Below are 21,852 nucleotides of genomic sequence, written 5' to 3'. Positions count from 1 at the left end.
TGAAATTGTACTGGCGGGGTGAGAGATGGTAACAAGCCCGGAGAATTCAGTCCCGGACCCGCTAATCACAGTCCCAACCAGACCAGATATCCAGCGCTCGGAGATGCGCGCGTGGTGGGAATGCATCCGCAAATCCCGCAAATCTGCCCACACGCGATTCCCCCTGTCCGCCGTGCTAAAAAATTAGTGCGGCAAGATGGGAGAATTCTCTAAGGGTCAATTAGCATGGCAGATCAACCCAACCCACACATCTTTGAAGTGGGCCTTGGTCCCAAAAGACTGGCAAAAATCACTCATCCCTGAATGCCCAAATAACAGATGCAATGCAGCTTATTCATTTCATAAACTAGTGATCTTCCTTTGGTTGTTTTAGAAAGCAATTTTTAAATTTTAGGACGTGTGGGCTCCATTCATTTGACATAAAAGTGCTTGATAATCGGTAAACAAATGCTAGTTGGGTGCTAAGTTTACCTGAAGAATTACTCTTTTTATCCTGTCTACAGTCACCTTTTCATTTATCCATTACCTGTCAACGTATCTTCTTGCTTCCACATTATCGAGTGCGGTGATCACAACATCTATTTGGCTGTAAAAGCTATCATTATAAATGTTCTCTGTAGATGGACACACTTTGTTTAGGTGAGAATCTATTTTTATCTGGGGATTTATCACCAAGGTGGCTGAAGCAGCTGTGTAGCTCTTTGGTTTCTGACAAAGAAAGAGAGGACATAGATTAAGGTCATAAGGAAAGCACTGAAGACATTGGTAAGCTGACAGTTGGTTGAACATGTAATTGGCTGCAATTCCTTGATTAAGTTCATCATCACTGTAGTGGAGCTAGAATTTCAATGCGCTGGGCACCTGCTCTCCTCGTTTCACGGGCATTTCCAACAACAGGGCAGAATCACTCTGTCAAAATGTATTGGTCAGCCTCAACTGCAGGATAGGCAAGAAGGTTCAAGTGCTAGATGCTGTTTCCAACACTCATTATGTGCAACCACACCTGGAAAACTGTGTATAGTTTAAGTTTCCTTATCCAAGGAAGGATATACTTGCATTGATCGAGTGCAACGGAGCATCACCAAACTAGTCCCTGGGATGATGGGATTGTCTATTAAGGAAATGGCCCTTCATTCTCTAGAATTTAGAAGAACATAGAACAGTACAGCACAGAACAGGCCCTTCGGCCCACGATGTTGTGCCGAGCTTTATCTGAAACCAAGATCAAGCTATCCCACTCCCTATCATCCTGGTGTGCTCCATGTGCCTATCCAATAACCGCTTAAATGTTCCTAAAGTGTCTGACTCCACTATCACTGCAGGCAGTCCATTCCACACCCCAACCACTCTCTGCGTAAATAACCTACCTCTGATATCCTTCCTATATCTCCCACCACGAACCCTATAGTTATGCCCCCTTGTAATAGCTCCATGCACCCGAGGAAATAGTCTTTGAACGTTCACTCTATCTATCCCCTTCATCATTTTATAAACCTCTATTAAGTCTCCCCTCAGCCTCCTCCGCTCCAGAGAGAACAGCCCTAGCTCCCTCAACCTTTCCTCATAAGACCTACCCTCCAAACCAGGCAGCACCCTGGTAAATCTTCTCTGCACTCTTTCCAGTGCTTCCACATCCTTCTTATAGTGAGGTGACCAGAACTGCACACAATATTCCAAATGTGGTCTCACCAAGGTCCTGTACAGTTGCAGCATAACCCCACGGCTCTTAAACTCCAACCCCCTGTTAATAAAAGCTAACACACTATAGGCCTTCTTCACAGCTCTATCCACTTGAGTGGCAACCTTTAGAGATCTGTGGATATGAACCCCAAGATCTCTCTGTTCCTCCACAGTCTTCAGAACCCTACCTTTGACCCTGTAATCCACATTTAAATTTGTCCTACCAAAATGAATCACCTCACATTTATCAGGGTTAAACTCCATTTGCCATTTTTCAGCCCAGCTTTGCATCCTATCTATGTCTCTTTGCAGCCTACAACAGCCCTCCACCTCATCCACTACTCCATCAATCTTGGTGTCATCAGCAAATTTACTGATCCACCCTTCAGCCCCCTCCTCTAAGTCATTAATAAAAATCACAAAGAGCAGAGGACCAAGCACTGATCCCTGCGGCACTCCGCTAGCAACCTGCCTCCAATCCGAAAATTTTCCATTGACCACCACCCTCTGTCTTCGATCACACAACCAGTTACCTATCCAATCGGCCAACTTTCCCTCTATCCCACACCTCCTCACTTTCATCATAAGCCGACCATGGGGGACCTTATCAAACGCCTTACTAAAATCCATGTATATGGCATCAACTGCCCTACCTTCATCAACACACTTAGTTACCTCCTCAAAAAATTCTATCAAATTTGTGAGGCACGACTTGCCCTTCACGAATCCGTGCTGACTATCCCGGATTAATCCGCATCTTTCTAAATGGTCGTAAATCCCATCTCTAAGGACCTTTTCCATCAATTTACCAACCACCGAAGTAAGACTAACCGGTCTATAATTACCAGGGTCATTTCTATTCCCTTTCTTAAACAGAGGAACAACATTCGCCACTCTCCAGTCCTCTGGCACCATCCCCGTGGACAGCGAGGACCCAAAGATCAAAGCCAAAGGCTCTGCAATCTCATCCCTTGCCTCCCAAAGAATCCTAGGATACATTTCATCAGGCCCAGGGGACTTATCGACCTTCAGTTTATTCAAAACTGCCAGGACATCCTCCCTCCGAACATCTATTTCCTCCAGCCTATTAGCCTGTAACACCTTCTCTTCCTCAAAAACATGGCCCCTCTCCTTGGTGAACACTGAAGAAAAGTATTCATTCATCACCTCGCCTATCTCTACTGACTCCAGACACAAGTTCCCACTACTGTCCTTGACCGGCCCTAACCTCACCCTGGTCATTCTTTTATTCCTCACATAAGAGTAAAAAGCCTTGGGGTTTTCCTTGATCCAACCCGCCAAGGACTTCTCGTGTCTCCTCCTAGCTCTCCTAAGCCCCTTTTTCAGCTCATTCCTTGCTAACTTGTAACCCTCAATCGAGCCATCTGAACCTTGTTTCCTCATCCCTACATAAGCTTCCCTCTTCCTTTTCACAAGACATTCCACCTCTTTCGTGAACCATGGTTCCCTCACTTGGCCATTTCCTCCCTGCCTGACAGGGACATACCTATCAAGGACATCCAGTATTTGTTCCTTGAAAAAGTTCCACTTTTCATTAGTTCCTTTCTCTGACAGTTTCTGTTCCCAACTTATGCCCCCTAATTCTTGCCTAATCGCATCATAATTACCTCTCCCCTCAATTGTAAACCTTGCCCTGCCGTATGGCCCTATCCCTCTCCATTGCAATAACAAAAGACACCGAATTGTGGTCATAGATGATCTTCTTGAGACACAAAATTCTTACAGGGCAGATGTGAATAGAATGTTTTCCTGGCTGGTGAGTCTAGAACCAAGATGCAGTCTTCGAATAAGGAGCAGGTGGACAGACTTCTAATTAGTAAGGGTTTGAAGGGCTATGGGGAACGGACAGTAAAGATGAGTTGAGGCCAAGATGAGATCAGCCATTATCGTATTAAATAACAGAGCAGGCTCGAGGGGCTAAATTGCTCCTAGTTATGTTCTTGTAGCTATAGTATTTATATGGCTAGTCCAGTTCAGTTTCTGGTCAGTGCTAAAACCCTAGGATATTAATTGGGGGGAATTCAGCGATGGTAATGACATTGATTATTATGGGGAGGTGGTTAGATTTTCTTATTGGAGGTGGTCATTGCCTGACATCTGAGTGGCACAAATGTTACTTGCCACTCATCAACCCAAACCTGAACAAGATCCAAATCTTGCTGCACATGGACATCTGAGGAGTTGTGAATGGTGCTGAATATTGTGCAATCATCCATGAACATCCTCACTTCTGGCACAATGGAGGGAAGGTCATTGATGAAATAGTTGAAGCATGTTGGATCTAGGACACTAGCCTGAGGGACTCCTGTAGTGATGTCCCGGGACTGAGATGATTGACATCCAACAACCTTGAGGAAGCCTTCAGCCTCCCTTCTGCAGATCACAACCTTCCTCCATCTCTCCCTTCAGGCCACAATGTATCTCTTCCCCACGTCACTCCCATCTCGCTCCCTCCAGAATGTCATCAATACTATCACGGGGAACTGAGCCATGGCCTATTGTCACTTATTATACTTACTAGCTACCAAGCAGGCTGCCTGTTTACTCTGGTGCTAGGCAGGAAATTGATCCAAGAAGTGAATAAAGTCCTGTCATTAAATTCAGCAGGACCTCCATGTCCTCAGCATTGTAGGATTCTTCTGTCGTTTTCAACCTTCCTCAGAACTTCCCCAAAAAAGGAGGCCAGTGTGTTAACATAACAGGGAGATTATTCAGTTACTAAATTAATAAATGACTTTATGCAGGGTTGCCCAACACTTTTGACTTCTAAGGAACATTTTCCAAATCTGGCAGAAGATGCACTGACCAACTTCAGTTTGTTCATTATAATACCTGTATGTGTCGCGATCTGAAGAGAAACTGTCTGTTTAGATTGGATTTTTCTATTAAGTCAGGGTCTGTGATGGTTATCTGCAAGGGAATACACCAAAGGTTAAGTTGCAAGATGAACATTATATGTGCCTTGATTAAATTAACTCTTTCCCCTCCCTCTCTGCTGCAGACAGCAGTGTCATAGAAATAGAAAGTCATAGAAACCCTACAGTGCAGAAGAAGGCCATTCGGCCCATCGAGTCTGCACCGACCACAATCCCACCCAGGCCCTACCCCCACATATTTTACCCGCTAATCCCTCTAATCTACGCATCCCAGGACTCTAAGGGGCAATTTTTTAAAAGCTGGCCAATCAACCTAACCCACACATCTTTGGACTGTGGGAGGAAACCGGAGCACCCGGAGGAAACCCACGCAAACACGAGGAGAATGTGCAAACTCCACACAGACAGTGACCCGAGCCGGGAATCGAACCCGGGACCCTGGAGCTGTGAAGCAGCAGTGCTAACCACTGTGCTACCGTGTCAACACGAGTCTGATAAATCTTGTTGATATCAAAGTTATCTTCAGCTAAAAAGCAACATCTAGCAATAACCAAGGGACTAATATTGTTTGCAAATGTAGTAAGTTCTAATTTGGTCGACACTGCTTTCAGGCTCATCTAAATCCGAAATTCAAATGGGACTGAATCCTCCAACAGCAGATCATTTACAAGATTTTTCAGAACTCTGTGCAAACTCAAAATGATCCATGGATACTACTAGAGACTGGAAAGGGAAATCATGGGCAAGTCAAATTTCAAGGGACAGGATCAATTAAAGGGAGTTTTCAAGATCTCGTCCCCGAAACATTTTCAGGCTGTGCTAGCGACTTTGCACCAAGACATCAAGTAGCTGAAAAATGGTGAAGTGCCTTCCCCTATCCTTTTTACATGAAGGTTGGACAGGAGCATTGCACAGCCTTCAGGTGTCCAACTGTCAGCCCCCAAATCTCTGGCAATCTAGCAGAAATTTGTGCTGCCAGATTTCCCAGATTCTAATGCTCAATTGCGACCTTGAATTTAAACAAAGAAATCCTGTAAATTTGCTGCAAGTCTCAAACTGTTCACAAATGGGGGGAGGGTGGGGGGAATGAACATTCATTTCTTAATGCTGTGTAAAGCATCAATAGATTCAATCAGTTCATCATATTTCACTATGAAATTTGAGACAGAACATTTTTCATTAACTGATTAAATGTTTCATCAAATGATACAGAAATCATTACACAACATAGGCCATTTGGCCCAAGCAGTCTACATTGACATTTATATTCCACATGAGAAGTATTCCTAACCTCATGCACCTATTCTTTTCCCTTTATTCTATTTTGCTTCAATCACCTACCCTATTTTAAATGCTGCCAGGATCTCTGCCCCAATCATAGAACATAGTACAGTACAGCACAGAACAGGCCCTTCGGCCCACGATGTTGTGCCGAGCTTTATCTGAAACCAAGATCAAGGTATCCCACTCCCTATCATCCTGGTGTGCTCCATGTGCTTATCCAATAACCGCTTAAATGTTCCTAAAGTGTCTGACTCCACTATCACTGCAGGCAGTCCATTCCACACCCCAACCACTCTCTGCATAAATAACCTACCTCTGATATCCTTCCTATATCTCCCATCATGAACCCTATAGTTATGCCCCCTTGTAATAGCTCCATCCACCCGAGGAAATAGTCTTTGAACGTTCACTCTATCTATCCCCTTCATCATTTTATAAACCTCTATTAAATCTCCCCTCAACCTCCTCCGCTCCAGAGAGAACAGCCCTAGCTCCCTCAACCTTTCCTCATAAGACCTACCCTCCAAACCAGGCAGCATCCTGGTAAATCTCCTTTGCACTCTTTCCAGCGCTTCCACATCCTTCTTATAGTGAGATGACCAGGACTGCACACAATATTCCAAATGTGGTCTCACCAAGGTCCTGTACAGTTGCAGCATAACCCCACGGCTCTTAAACTCCAACCCCCGTTAATAAAAGCTAACACACTATAGGCCTTCTTCACAGCTCTATCCACTTGAGTGGAAACCTTCAGAGATCTGTGGATATGGACCCCAAGATCTCGCTGTTCCTCCACAGTCTTCAGAACCCTACCTTTGACCCTGTAATCCACATTTAAATTTGTCCTACCAAAATGAATCACCTCACATTTATCAGGGTTAAACTCCATCTGCCATTTTTCAGCCCAGCTCTGCATCCTATCTATGTCTCTTTGCAGCCTACAACAGCCCTCCACCTCATCCACTACTCCACCAATCTTGGTGTCATCAGCAAATTTACTGATCCACCCTTCAGCCCCCTCCTCTAAGTCATTAATAAAAATCACAAAGAGCAGAGGACCAAGCACTGATCCCTGTGGCACTCCACCAGCACCTGCCTCCAGTCCGAAAATTTTCCATCTACCACCACCCTCTGTCTTCGATCAGATAGCCAGTTACCTATGCAATCGGCCAACTTTCCCTCTATCCCACACCTCCTTACTTTCATCATAAGCCGACTATGGGGAACCTTATCAAACGCTTTACTAAAATCCATGTATATGACATCAACTGCCCTACCTTCATCAACACACTTAGTTACCTCCTCAAAAAATTCTATCAAATTTGTGAGGCACAACTTGCCCTTCACGAATCCGTGCTGACTATCCCGGATTAATCCGCATCTTTCTAAATGGTCGTAAATCCCATCCCTAAGGACCTTTTCCATCAATTTACCAACCACCGAAGTAAGACTAACCGGCCTATAATTACCAGGGTCATTTCTATTCCCTTTCTTAAACAGAGGAACAACATTCGCCACTCTCCAGTCCTCTGGCACCATCCCTGTGGACAGTGAGGACCCAAAGATCAAAGCCAAAGGCTCTGCAATCTCATCCCTTGCCTCCCAAAGAATCCTAGGATACATTTCATCAGGCCCAGGGGACTTATCGACCTTCAGTTTATTCAAAACTGCCAGTACATCCTCCCTCCGAACAGCTACTTTCTCCAGCCTATTAGCCTGTAACCCCTTCTCTTCCTCAAAAACGTGGCCCCTCTCCTTGGTGAACACTGAAGAAAAGTATTCATTCATTACCTCTCCTATCTCTACTGACTCCATACACAAGTTCCCACTACTGTCCTTGACCGGCCCTAACCTCACCCTGGTCATTCTTTTATTCCTCACATAAGAGTAAAAAGCCTTGGGGTTTTCCTTGATCCGACCCGCCAAGGACTTCTCATGTCCCCTCCTAGCTCTCCTGAGCCCCTTTTTCAGCTCATTCCTTGCTAACTTGTAACCCTCAATCGAGCCATCTGAACCTTGTTTCCTCATCCCTACATAAGCTTCCCTCTTCCTTTTTACAAGACATTCCACCTCTTTTGTGAACCATGGTTCCCTCACTCGGCCATTTCCTCATTAAAGTAAGAAGTCTCACAACACTAGGTTAAAGTCCAACAGGTTTATTTGGTAGCACAAGCTTTCGGAGTGTCACTCCTTCTTCAGGGGAGTGAGGAGTTATGTTCACAAACAGGGCATATATAGACACAAACTCAATTTACAAGATAATGGTTGGAAGCCAGTAGTGCATTCTATGGCCTCAGAATTTCTTATGAAAAATGATTTCTCCTGTCATTAATCTCTTGGTCAAGAGTTTCAGCTTTGGGCCTAATCAGTGACCTGGGAATAAATTGTACTCAAATCTGCGCTAGTTTTCCAAAATGAATATTTTTGCTCAAGTTTCTGTCCACTCACTTGTGCAGGACTTTCCATGAACCAGCTCAATCAGGTAGTATTTTGAAACATGATTTTTAAAAAATTGCATTAAAAATATTAATTGATTTTTGAACTGTAGCAACTTGGTGTAGTTTGTTTAATGCAGCTAAAAATGGGTTTATCATTAAAAAATAAGGGCAGCATGGTGGTACACTGGTTGGTACTGGTGCCTCACAACGTCAGAGACCCGGGTTTGATTCCGGCCTTGGGTGACTGTGTGGAGTTTGCACATGACTGTGAGCGTTTCCTCCGGATGCTCCGGTTTCCTCCCAAGTCCAAAGATGTGCACGTTAGGTGAATTGGCCTTGGTAAATGTGAGGGGGTACAGCGATTGGGTGGAGGGAAAGGCCTCGATGGAATGGTCTTTTGTAAAGTCTTTGCAAACTCAATGGGATGAATGGTCTATTTCTGCACTGTACCTTTAATCAGCATCTAGTCCAACATCTGGGATTTTAAAAAAAAATCAGCATTGCTGAGAAGATGGTAGTTCTGGAATACTACAGTCCATAAGTTAATTAAATTGCTCGTATCTGAAGGAAGTGGGAGGTGACCCTGGATAAAGTTCAGAGGTTGTTGGTATGGAGGCAGGCTACATGGAAGGCCTGCCTCAGCACTCTAGCACTTTGTCAAAGATATCAAAAATTGAATAAAACAAAAACTAGCTCTCCAGCCCCAACCTCTTATATTCCCTCATCCACACTCTTCATATGCTCCATCCATGCCAACTCATGCTACCTACTTCATGGTGCCCATACTGCCTTATGTCCTTCCATGCACCCCCATGGCCCTTTATAATCATCTTGCCAACCAATGCCTCTCTACCACCTGCATAGCCTATATAGCCCCTATGCCCCTCTACAGTCCCCACAGCCTTTTATAGCCCCTATGCCCCGCTACAAGCCTCATGGCCCTTTATAGTCCCTATGCAAACTTCGCGCCAACTCATGAAAACCGATACCCCCACCACCACTCTTTCCTTACACCTACGATGCCAATGCATCCAGAATCCACCAGGAACTGACCTTAGGACTCAATGCTAAGACAAGATAAAGTTTTTAAGTGTCAATTGACTGAATCACCATTTTAAAAAGCAAAGTTAAAGTTTTATTTATTAGTCACAAGTAGTCTTACATTAACACTGCAATGAAGTTACTGAGAAAATCTGGATTTAAAAACTCATTCACCACGTTTAACTTCCTTTAATTCCTTTTGTAAACAAGCATTTGTATTTATGGTCCCACTTCAAAGAGTTTATAACCACTTATAGCCGTCAAACTATGAACTAACAACCACCACAGTGTGATAAGGACAGGCTGTGAAATCAGTCATGAAGCAATAATCCTCGGGCTTATGTCAACAGAAGAATGACATAGCACGCACTGTTTTTATTTTAGACATGGCAGACAGCGTTTTTTTAATATTCAAAGGACAATGAAATGTCTTGACAAATCTCTTGACAGTTCCAAAGCATTTATGCACTTTGTATGAACATCATGTCTACCTTTAACAATCCTAAGGCACCCTCGCTCTTCAAAGAACTCTGGCAGCTTTAGGCCTTCTCCTATCAGGTCTAAAGTGCGCACTTCATGTTTTGGACATCCCACTAGCCATCTGACGAGACAGCTACATTATAACATGTGCAGTTGCCTCGGCGAACCACAGATTAGAAACACATTAAAATCCACTCCCATTTCCCTCCACGTTCACAAAAATGAGAGAGGCTGGGTTCATAAATGAGACTTCCATATCCAGGCCTCTGGCACCATTTTCACAAAGACAGAAAACCTTTCCATCTGTGTGAACATTCTGGTCATAGCTTTTTCTTGTCTAGCAATTCCAAAGGTGCATCTACTCCATCTTCTGCCATCCTGGTAATCACATGATGTAAAGGCAATAGAGCCATTGACTAATTGCAGCAATCAATTTCCATCAGTCAGTCTACAACAGACCCAGACATGACACAAGGAAAACCCCAGTTTTGCGAGCTTTGGGAACCATAGATCGAAAGTCACTCGTTACTTCTAAGGATGCTACATTCTTGCATATATCATGTCCAATAGTACACATGCACAGTATCCTAAAATGTTACTTTCTGAAAAATCTAATTTTGCATACAAAGTAATCATTACTAACCACATCTATCAACATCCTAATCATCCAACTGACTTATAAATACAATCGCAACATTCAATGTAACCACTTCACCAATCCATTGGGGGGGGAAGATACATACCATTCCTCTTTCCTGACCAGTGCTAACACCAAGCAAAGCAAAGTTCTTAAGCATTTCACAGCCAATTGCACCACATCCAACCTGAAAGGAAACAGCAAGTTTTTTCTTTTATATGTTAGATTTCATCTCATTGGTACATTTGTGCAATTAATAAGGTTTAAATTACTGTAGCACTGTACATAAGCTTAGTGATGAATAGTCTTAAATTGTATGTTTTAGTGGATTGATCTGTGAATTTCAGGCTAAGTTAAGACAGTTTTAAAATTGGCATCTCTAAGTGCCAAATACTGTAATTTAGCTTTAGTTACATGTGGGTCCTTTGAAGTTATAACTGAAATTATAACTAGGATCCTCCAGTGAGTCCTACAATGTTGATCAGCCAGGAGGGGCTTTATGCTCCAGGGCCTCGAGTTAAAGATGCAAGTTATAGTTTAACATCAGAAGGGATGCGAAAGCTGCAAAGCTGATTGGCTAGAAGAATGGTCTTGATGCTAGAATGCTCTGAGGACCTTTGGTTTGATATACAAATTGTTAGGTTATTGTGGGGCTGCCAAAATCTTTCTTCCCATTGGACAAGAGTTGCAAACGTTGGATTCAAAGCTATTAGCTGTGTTGGTCTCTGCACATAGTCTAAATGGTGCAAAGCTACCTGCAAAAAAGGGGATAAAAAGAGGGTGGCACTGAGCTCTTTGCACTTGCCACGGTTAGCATTTGCCAGAAGGTATCTGTCAGAAGAGTTAGGAATAGGGCACCTGCCAGAGTACTTGCCAGGACACTTGATAGGAAGTCAGTATTTGTGTAGAATGTTACAAGTAGACAGGCATTTGTGAGAGAGCTGAGTATTGCCATAAGAATCCATTATTAGAGATCATTAGAGACAGGATTGCCAGGGAGACTGGAGAAAGGGAGACCAAGGGACCAGAGAGAGAGAGAAAGCACCAGAGAGGGGGAGAGTGAGAGCAAGAGAGTACCAGAGAGAGAGAGAGAGAGCACAAGCACGAAAGGGAGGGCAGCGGCGGCCAGTGCCGCTGCGGGCAGGCAGGGCGGCCAGTGCGGCTCCGGCAGGCAGGGTGGGCAGTGCGGCTCCAGCAGGCAGGGTGGGCATGTAGCTTAGGGCATTAGAGTGGGCAATGTCACTTCGCCAGGTGGGTGCGCAGTGCAGCTTCGGCAATGCAATGGATCGCACTGCCAAGTGCAATGGATTGCGACAAGATCTTGAGCAATTGGGCCAGTGGGCTGACGAATGGCAGACGGAGTTTAATTTAGACAAATGTGAGGTGATGCATTTTGGTAGATTAAACCAGGGCAGGACTTACTCAGTTAATGGTGGTGCATTGGGGACAGTTACAGAACAAAGAGATCTAGGCGGACAGGTTCATAGCTCCTTGAAGGTGGAGTCACAGGTGGACAGAGTGGTGAAGAAGGCATTCGGCATGCTTGGTTTCATTGGTCAGAACATTGAATACAGGAATTGGGACGTCTTGTTGAAGTTGTACAAGACATTGGTACGGCCACACTTGGAATACTGTGTACAGTTCTGGTCACCCTATTATAGAAAGGATATTATTAAACTAGAAAGAGTGCAGAAGAGATTTACTAGGATGCTACCAGGACTTGATGGATTGAGTTATAAGGAGAGGCTTGATAGACTGGAACTTTTTTCTCTGGAACATAGAAGGCTGAGGGGTGATCTTATAGAGCTCCATAAAATAATCATAGAATCCCTACAGTGCAGGAGGAGGCTATTCGGCCCATCGAGTCTGCACCAACACGATCCCATCCAGGCCCTATTCCCGTCACACCACATATTTACCCTGCTAATCCTCCTGAAACTAGGAACAATATGTCATGGCCAATCAACCTAACCCGCACATCTTTGGAGGGGCATCGATCAGCTGGAAAGGCAATATCTTTCCCCAAAGGTAGGGGAGTCTAAAACTAGAGGGCACAGGTTTATGGTGAGGGGGGAGAGATACAAAAGTCCAGAGGGGCAATTTTTTCACACAGAGGGTGGAGAGTGTCTGGAACAAGCTGCCAGAGGTAGTAGTAGAGGTGGGTACAATTGTGTCTTTTAAAAAGCGTTTAGAGTGTTATATGGGTAAGATGGCTTTAGAGGGATATGGGCCAAATGCGGACAATTGGGACTAGCTTAGGCATTTTAAAAAAAATTGCGGCATGGACAAGTTGGGCCGAAAGGCCTGTTTCCATGCTGTAAACCTCAATGACTAACTTCAGCAGTTAGGGCGGGCATGGCAGCTTCCGCAGTTAGGGAGCAGTGAAGATTCAGTAGTTAAGGTAGACAGTGCAGCATTGGCAATTAGAGTGGGCAGTGTAGCTTCAGTATTTAGAGTGGGCAGTGCAGCTTCAGCAGGTGGGCTGGACAGCGCAGCTTCGGCAGTTAGGGTCGCAATGCGGCTTCAACAGTTGGGGTGGGCAATGGAACTTCAGCAGGTGTAGTGGGCAATGCAGCCTCTGCAGTTAGGGTGGGCAGTGCAGCTTCGGCAGTTAGGGTCGCAATGCGGCTTCAACAGTTGGGGTGGGCAATGGAGCTTCAGCAGGTGGAGTGGGCAATGCAGCCTCTGCAGTTAGGGTGGGCAGTGCAGCTTCGGCAGTTAGGTGGGCATTGGACAAGGAAGTGTACGAGGCAGGTTTTTTTACACAGAGGGTGGTGGGTGTCTGGAACTCGCTGCCGTGGGAGATAGTGGAAGCAGATATGATGGTGAGTTTCAAAGGGGTCTGGACAAAGTCATGAATAGAACATAGAACATACAGCGCAGTACAGGCCCTTCGGCCCTCGATGTTGCACCGACCAGTGAAACCCACCAGTAAGGCCCATCTAACCTCCACTATTCCAATATCATCCATATGTTTATCCAATGACTATTTAAATGCCCTTAATGTTGGCGAGTCCGCTACTGCTGCAGGCAGGGCATTCCACGCCCTTACTACTCTCTGAGTAAAGAACCTACCTCTGACATCTGTCCTATATCTATCACCCCTCAATTTAAAGCTATGTCCCCTCGTGCTAGCTATCACCATCCGAGGAAAAAGGCTCTCACTATCCACCCTATCTAATCCTCTGATCATCTTGTATGCCTCTATTAACTCACCTCTTAACCTTCTTCACACGAACGAAAACAACCTCAAGTCCCTCAGCCTTTCCTCATAAGACCTTCCCACCATACCAGGCAACATCCTAGTAAATCTCCTCTGCACCCTTTCCAATGCTTCCACATCCTTCCTATAATGTGGCGACCAGAACTGTAAGCAAGGATGGGAATAGAGGGATATGGTCCCCGGAAGGGCAGGGGGTTTTAGTTCAGTCGGGCAGCATGGTCAGTGCAGGCTTGGAGGGCCAAAGGGCCTGTTCCTGTGCTGTAATTTTCTTTGTTCTTTGCAGCTTCGGCAATTAGAGTGGGAAGTGCAGCTTCTGTAGTCAGGGTGGGCAATGTAGCTTCAGCAGTTAAAGTGGAGAGTGCAGCTTCGGCAGTTAGCGTGGGCAGTGAAGCTTCAGCAGTTAGGGTGGGCAGTGTAGCTTTGGCAGTTAAGATTGGGCAGTGTAGCTACGGATGTTAGGGTGGGCCGTGTAGCATCGGCTGTTAGGGTGGGCAAAGAGCAAAGAAAATTACAGCACAGGAACAGGCCCTTTGGCCCTCCAAGCCTGTATCGACCATGCTGCCCGACTGAACTAAAACTCCTTACCCTTCCGGGGACCATATCCCTCTATTCCCATCCTATTCATGTATTTGTCAAGACGCCCCTTAAAAGTCACTATCATATCTGCTTCCACTACCTCCCCTGGCAACGAGTTCCAGGCACCCACCACCCTGTGTAAAAAGTCTGCCTCGTACATCTCCTTTAAATCTTGCCCCTCGCACCTTAAACTGTGCCCCCTAGTAATGGACTCTTCCACCCTGGGAAAAAGCTTCTGACTATCCACTCTTTCAATGCCTCTCATAATCTTGTAGACTTCTATCAGGTCACCCCTCAACCTCCGTCGCTCCAGTGAGAACAAACCAAGTTTCTCCAACCTCTCCTCATAGCTGATGCCCTCCATACGAGGCAACATCCTGGTTAATCTTTTCTGTACCCTCTCCAAAGCCTCCACATTCTTCTGGAAGTGTGGCAACCAGAATTGAACACTATATTCTAACTGCGGCCTAACTAAGGTTCTAAGATGTAGGCTGGAAAAGGATCCACTAGAGTTGATATCTTAAAGCAACAAAGAATTTAGTACATAAGTTAGAGTTAAATTGGTGAAGCTAAAATCTTGAAGGATGTGGTGAGCCAAGAGACCAGGCTCAAAGAACCAAAAGACCAAAGAAATCCCTGCATCCACAGGAAAGACAAACTGACATGCATTAAGTTTATATGTCATGTAATGCTGAGACCGATGAAATGTTAAGTATAAAACATTATTGCCCAATAAACCCTGTTAGCTTGCACTCTAAATTTGTGACTGGCCATTTTTCCAATGTGGTTACTTCTTGATAAGAACTTTTTTATTCTGGGGCTTAGTATAGAGCCCAAATCAATAAAAAATGAATTAAGTTAGTTAAAGTAACACATATAGACCACAATTTAAAGGTATAAGCACTCATATAATTGTAATGGTTACATATCACAAAACAATTTGGTTGAACAGAATTCTTAAGATAAATGGAAACAGATGGTCTCAAACAGAGACATGAAGTTCTGATAGCTGATGTAGGCCATGTGAATCCAGAAACTGTATCATAGTGCATCGCTCTATTCAATCATAAAGTACAGCTGTTTAAACCAGGCTACTGAATGCCCACTGTTTAGGAGTGGGTATAGTAGGGAATTTATTATATCATTAAATATATTGGGTGTGTTAAGGAGAGACTTACTGATCAGAGTTCAGGACTGGCATGTTCAATTAACAAAACATAGAATTGAAAACTAGTCTCAGTAATCTCAAAAGTATCAATTGTTGTAAAAACACCAAATGGTTCACTCATGGAATCATAGAATCCCTACAATGCAGAAGAAGGCCATTCAGCCCATCGAGTCTGCACCGACCACAATCCCACCCAGGGCCCACCCCCATAACCCCATGCATTTATCCTAACTAGTTCCCCTGACACTAAGGAACAATTTAGCACAATCAACCTAACCCGCACATCTTTGGACTGTGGGAGGAAACCGGAGCACCCGGAGGAAACCCACACAGACACAGGGAGAATGTGCAAACTCCACACAGACAGTGACCCGAGGCCAGAATTGAACTGGGTCCTTGGCATTGTGAAGCAGCAGTGCTAATCACTGTGGCACTGTGCCACTCATGTTTTAGGGAAGGAAAACTGCCACCCTTTGCTGGCAGACCCACAGCAAAGACTTTTGCCTGTTCTCTGTAATGGCACAACAAGCCACTAGGTTCAAGGGAACAACAATGAGCAACAAATGCCACCTTTGCCAGCAATGCCTATTTCCACGAAAGAATAAATTTAAAAAACACATAATTCATAATTAAGAGATAATTTTGCTGCTCCGACCTAGGACAATATTTGTAAAGGACACTTAAGAACATAAGAACATAAGAAATAGGAGCAGGAGTAGGCCATCTAGCCCCTCGAGCCTGCCCCGCCATTCAACAAGATCATGGCTGATCTGAAGCGAATCAGTTCCACTTACCCGCCCACTCCCCATATCCCTTAATTCCCTTAGCGATCAGAAATCTATCTACCCGTGATTTAAACATATTCAACGAGATAGCCTCCACCACTTCAATGGGCAGAGAATTCCAGAGATTCACTACCCTCAGAGAAGAAGTTCCCCCTCAACTCTGTTCTGAACCGGCCTCCACTTATTTTGAGGCTGTGCCCTCTAGTTCTGGTTTCCCTTCTAAGTGGAAAGAACCTCTCTACCTCTACCCTATCCAGCCCCTTCATTATCTTATATGTCTCTATAAGATCACCCCTCAGCCTTCTAAACTCCGAGTACAGACCCAATCTGTTTAATCTCTCCTCATAAGCTACACCCCTCATCTCCGGTATCAACCTGGTGAACCTTCTCTGCACTCCCTCCAAGGCCAATATATCCTTTCGCAAATAAGGGGACCAAAACTGCACACAGTACTCCAGTTGCGGCCTCACCAGTGCCTTGTATAGTTGCAGCAAGACCTCCCTGCTTTTATATTCTATCCCACTCGCGATAAAGGGCAATGTTCCATTCGCCTTCTTGATCACCTGCTGCACCTGCAGAATGAGTTTTTGCGATTCGTGCACAAGGACCCCCAGGTCCCTCTGCACAGTAGCATGATGTAATTTTTCTCCATTTAAATAATATTCCAATTTACTATTATTTCTTCCAAAGTGGATAACCTCACATTTGCCAATGTTATATTCCATCTGCCAGATCCTCGCCCACTCGCTCAGCCGATCCAAATCTCTCTGCAGACTTTCCGCGTCCTCCACGCAATTCGCTTTCCCACTCATCTTCGTGTCATCAGCAAATTTTGATACCCTACACTCAGTCCCCTCCTCCAGATCATCTACGTAAATGGTAAACAGTTGAGGCCACAGCACCGATCCCTGCGGCACGCCACTGGTCACCAACTGCTGACCAGAAAAGCACCCATTTATTCCAACTCTCTGCTTCCTGTTAGATAGCCAATCCCCAATCCACGCCAACACCTTACCCCCAACTCCGTGTACCCCAATCTTCTGCAGCAACCTTTTGTGAGGCACCTTATCGAATGCCTTCTGGAAATCTAAAAACACCACATCCACCGGTTCCCCTCTGTCAACCGCACTAGTCACATCTTCATAAAAATCCAGTAAATTCGTCAAACACGACTTTCCCTTCATGAATCCATGCTGCGTCTGCTTGATCGAACCATTCTTATCCAGGTGCTCTGCTATTTCCTCTTTAATGATGAACTCCAGCATCTTCCCAACTACGGACGTTAAGCTAACCCGCCTTTTGTCTACTTCCTTTTTTAAACAGCGGCGTAACAGTAGCTGTTTTCCAATCAGCCGGCACTACCCCAGATTCCAGCGAATTTTGATAAATAACTACTAACGCATCTGCTATTACCTCAGCCATTTCTTTCAGTACCCTGGGATGCATTCCATCCGGGCCCGGGGACTTGTCTACCTTCAGTCCCATTAGTCTACCAAGCACTACCTCTTTAGTAACAGTAATTGTATTAAGGACCTCACCTCCCACCAACTCTCAATTTCGGTAAACTATTTGTGTCTTCCACCGTGAAAACCGACACAAAGAACTTATTTAAAGTCTCAGCCATTTCCTCGTTTTCCACTATTAAATCCCCCCTCTCGTCCTCCAAGGGTCCAACATTCACTCTAGCCACTCTATTCCTTTTTATATATTTGTAAAAACTTTTACTATCATTTTTAATATTTTGAGCGTTTAGTTTCATAATCTATCTTTCCTTTCTTAATCGCTTTCTTAGTCGTTCTTTGTTGTTTTTTAAAGCTTTCCCAATCCACTAATCCTCCACTATGTTTGGCCACTCTGTACGCATCTGTTTTTATTTCCTACTTACTATGAAAATATTGAGGTTGCTGAGTTTTTGACACATCGATTCTCCAACACATGCACGTAGAGCATCATATCGATCACCTCTGTATGAAAACACAGATTATATATAATTACTGTTCAATAACTTCAGAACTATGTACATACAGTCACGTTAATGGGAAGCAGATACACTCCAGGAAGTGAAAAGCTATAACAAATAAAATGAATGTTTTAACTGCAACCTTAAATAAAAGAAACGGAAAAAGATAGGATGGGAAAGGGAAGAAAGAAAAGCTTGCATTTATATAGCAAAGTTTATGATTTTAGGACATCCTATGGCATCTTACATGCAACGAGACACTTTTTTGAAGTGTAATCACTGCTGTAATGCAGCAAACACTATTGGCAATTTGCACATAGAAAGACTCAAAATAGCAGTGAACAAATTATTGAATTTATTCATGTTGGCTGAATGATCACTACGCTGAGCAGAATTCCCCTACTTTTCTTCAAATAGTGTCTCTGGGTCCATTACATCAACCCAAGGGGGCAGATGTGGACTCAGGATAAAGTTTCATCTGCAGGAGGATATCTCTGATACTGCAACATGAACCGTAGTGCTCTACTGAAGTGAAGACTAGATTTTGTGCTCAAGTCTTTGAAATGGGATCAACCCACAAACTTCCAGAGATGAAAATGTGATCACTGGACGAAGACTAGCACCTATTGTGCGGCACGGTAACACAGTGGTTAGCACTGCTGCTTCACAGCTCCAGGGACCAGAGTTCGATTCCCGGCTTGGGTCACTGTCTGTGTGGAGTTTGCACATTCTCCTCGTGTCTGTGTGGGTTTCCTCCGGGTGCTCTGGTTTCCTCCCATAGTCCAAAGATGTGCGGGTTAGGTTGATTGGTCATGCTAATAATTGCCCTTAGTGTCCTGAGATGCGTAGGTTAGAGGGATTAGTGGGTAAATATGTAGGGATATGGGGATAGGGCCTGTGGTCGGTGCAGACTCGATGGGCCGAATGGCCTCTTTCTGTACTGTAGGGTTTCTATGATTTCTATTAGTTACACTGTAAGAAGCAACTGCATTCTGACAGCTTTCAGGTATTCTTAAGTGTAGGGAGATCTCAGACTGATTACTTGCAAGCTGCAATTCAAGTATGGGTGGTTCAGTTTTGCAGTTTTATTTCTATTCATTCTGCTACAAGCAATGAGCCCTGAACATAAAATCCTAGAACTCCTCATCCCCCAAATGTGATCTCCAGCGTCAGTGCCTTCTAAAAGTTAGCAAGAGGTCCAATCACAACATTACATAACAAGATTCAATCAGCAATCCCTGTGCAATTGGTAATTTTGAAAAACAATGGAGGTTGAACACGAGATAGAAAAAAAATGCCAAGAGCCGTTCCTTGTCAGTTCCAATCTTATAGCATTCAGGAGCAACTTGTTACTTTGGTTTCATTATTTCAGGTGACAGGTGAAGTTAGTTGTCCAGAAAGACAGTGATACATTTTCTCATTCATAAAACTTGCACAAAAGCACACAACAGATCTTTCTCACCTTGGTTGGAACTCATCGCTATTAGTATCTTCAAGAACATGAAGAATCTCCATCACATCAAAATATAACTAAAAACAAAAGAAAAATACTGTTCTGTAAAGCAATAACATTCCTTAAAATTGTTTTTAAATAATACCTTTTAGCAAAAACTAACCCATTGGTGAAGAGGAGAAAATTTGCCTGTCAGGGCCTTCAGGACTTCCTGGCTGATGATTCCACCAAATGCAGCTGTGAGAGGGGCCAAACATCCTCTTGCTGTCCTTGAAAGCCACTTAACAATCTCTTGATTTACAACAGCCTGTAATACACAAACATATATGAAGACAACAAAGAAATATATGAATACCAACTCTTCCAAATATGTAGCCACTGAAATAAATGCAAAATACTGAGGATGCTGGAGATCTGAAATAAAGAAGAAAGTGCCAGAAAAACTCAACAGCTCTGAAAGCATCTGTGGAGAAAGAAACAAAATTAATGTTTCGAGTTAAATGTAACTCTTCTTTGGAACAACTGAAATTTGGCCATAGGTCTAAAGATCAGGTTCACTTTTATATTGTCTCAGCTCTAACTGGATATCAAGGCCTGGCCATTGCTTGTAAACTTTTAAAAACTTATTCTTTCATGGGATGGGATTGTTGACTGTCTGTGAAGACTGCATTCCAATCATTATTCTGTAAATTGAGTTTGTGTCTCTGTATGCCCTGTTTGTGAGCATTTCTCCACTCCACCTGATGAAGGGGCAGCGCTCCGAAAGCTAGTGGCATTTGCTACCAAATAACCTGTTGGACTCGAACCTGTTGTTAAACTACTTACATTGTTGACTGGGCCAGCATTTATTGCCCATCCCTAATTACCCTAGAGAAAGTGATGGTGAGCTGCCTTCTTGAACCACTGCAGTCCATGTGGTGTAGGCATAGTAAGTAGTCCCACAACACCAGGTTCAAGAACAAAGAACAAAGAAAATTACAGCACAGGAACAGGCCCTTCGGCCCTCCAAGCCTGCACCGACCATGCTGCCTGACTTAACTAAAACCCCCTACGCTTCCGGGGACCATATCCCTCTATTCCCATCTCATTCATGTACTTGTCAAGACGCCCTTTAAAAGTCACTACCGTATCCGCTTCCACTACCTCCCCCGGCAACGAGTTCCAGGCACCCACCACTGTGTAAAAAATCTGCTTCGTACATCTCTTTTAAAACTTGCCCCTCGCACCATAAACCTATGCTTTTGGAGCGCTGCTCCCTCATCAGGTGAGTACAGCGCCCCAAAAGCTTGTGCTACCAAATAAACTTGTTGGACTTTAACCTGGTGTTGTGAGATTACTGACTGTGCCTACCCCAGTCCAACGCCGGCAACTCCACATCATGTGGTGTAGGTACACCCAGAACTGTTAGGGAGATCTAAGGTTGTGACCCAGTGACAGTGAAGGGAATGCAATATTGTTCCAATTCAGGATGGTGCGTAGCTTGTAGGGGGACCTGCAGGTGGTGATGTTCCCATGCATCTAATGCCTTTGTCCTTCTAAGCGGTAGGGGTCATGGGTTTGGAACACGCTGCTGAATTAAACTGAATAGGAAAAAATTGAAAGGTAGCAAATGTGGATGGAGAAAGAACGGCTACAACAATGATTTAACAACAATAATGGCAATGGCGGCTTTGGGGTGGCTGAGAGCGAGGCATGCTGGGAATTTTGGTCAACTCATAGATTGGAACCAGATTCAGGTCGTAAAGAGCTGTGATCTGAAACTTCCTGTGTTGGCCCAGATAAGGGAAGTTGTTAACATTAAGATACCATGGCTTCAATTTGCATGGCTGCCATGTGTGAGACATGTCAAGTGAACTAAGCGTAGTGGTGTCCTTCAGAAGTGGTTTTACTGGATCTTCGAGGCGTGTGGTCGGTTCTGGTTGCACGGTTGGCTGGATGACAGAGAATCCTCCGGAAGCGAGTGGAGAATTGTGGATAAAAGGCATATAAGTCCGTTGTTTGGCAGCGATAACTCAAAGAGACCAACCATCGCAAGAAGTTCCCTGAAGGGTGCTTCAGAGAATAAGATGATAGATTCTACATCGAGGATATTTCTTGGCCAAGGTTTTCCTAAATTCAGTACAATCTATTTTCAGTTAAATAGTTTAAGTTGATGTTCAGTTTAAGCTGATGTTCAGTTTAAGCTGATGTTCAGTTTAAGAGATAAAGTTCATGTTCAGTTAGAGTTAAA

The 21,852-nt window shown here is 44.2% G+C and overlaps 1 protein-coding gene across 4 annotated transcripts in view; it reads right to left on the bottom strand.

Moving 5' to 3' along the window:
* uba6 (ubiquitin like modifier activating enzyme 6) overlaps nt 1-21,852 on the bottom strand; it is a 258,666-nt gene that overhangs the window by 85,906 nt on the left and 150,908 nt on the right. For 3 of the 4 annotated variants that reach the window (XM_078214148.1, XM_078214150.1, XM_078214149.1), the window contains 6 exons: nt 19,786-19,929; nt 19,632-19,699; nt 18,095-18,173; nt 10,564-10,644; nt 4,534-4,611; nt 527-708 (listed from right to left, as the gene is read on the bottom strand). In XM_078214148.1, coding sequence (XP_078070274.1) covers nt 527-708; nt 4,534-4,611; nt 10,564-10,644; nt 18,095-18,173; nt 19,632-19,699; nt 19,786-19,929 — 632 coding nt within the window. The remainder of the gene's footprint in view (nt 1-526; nt 709-4,533; nt 4,612-10,563; nt 10,645-18,094; nt 18,174-19,631; nt 19,700-19,785; nt 19,930-21,852) is intronic. The other variant, XM_078214151.1, reaches the window with a different exon arrangement.

This window comes from Mustelus asterias, chromosome 6 (genome assembly GCF_964213995.1).
Source record: "Mustelus asterias chromosome 6, sMusAst1.hap1.1, whole genome shotgun sequence".
Lineage (NCBI taxonomy): Eukaryota > Metazoa > Chordata > Chondrichthyes > Carcharhiniformes > Triakidae > Mustelus > Mustelus asterias.
This window is presented reverse-complemented; position numbering and strand designations above follow the sequence as displayed.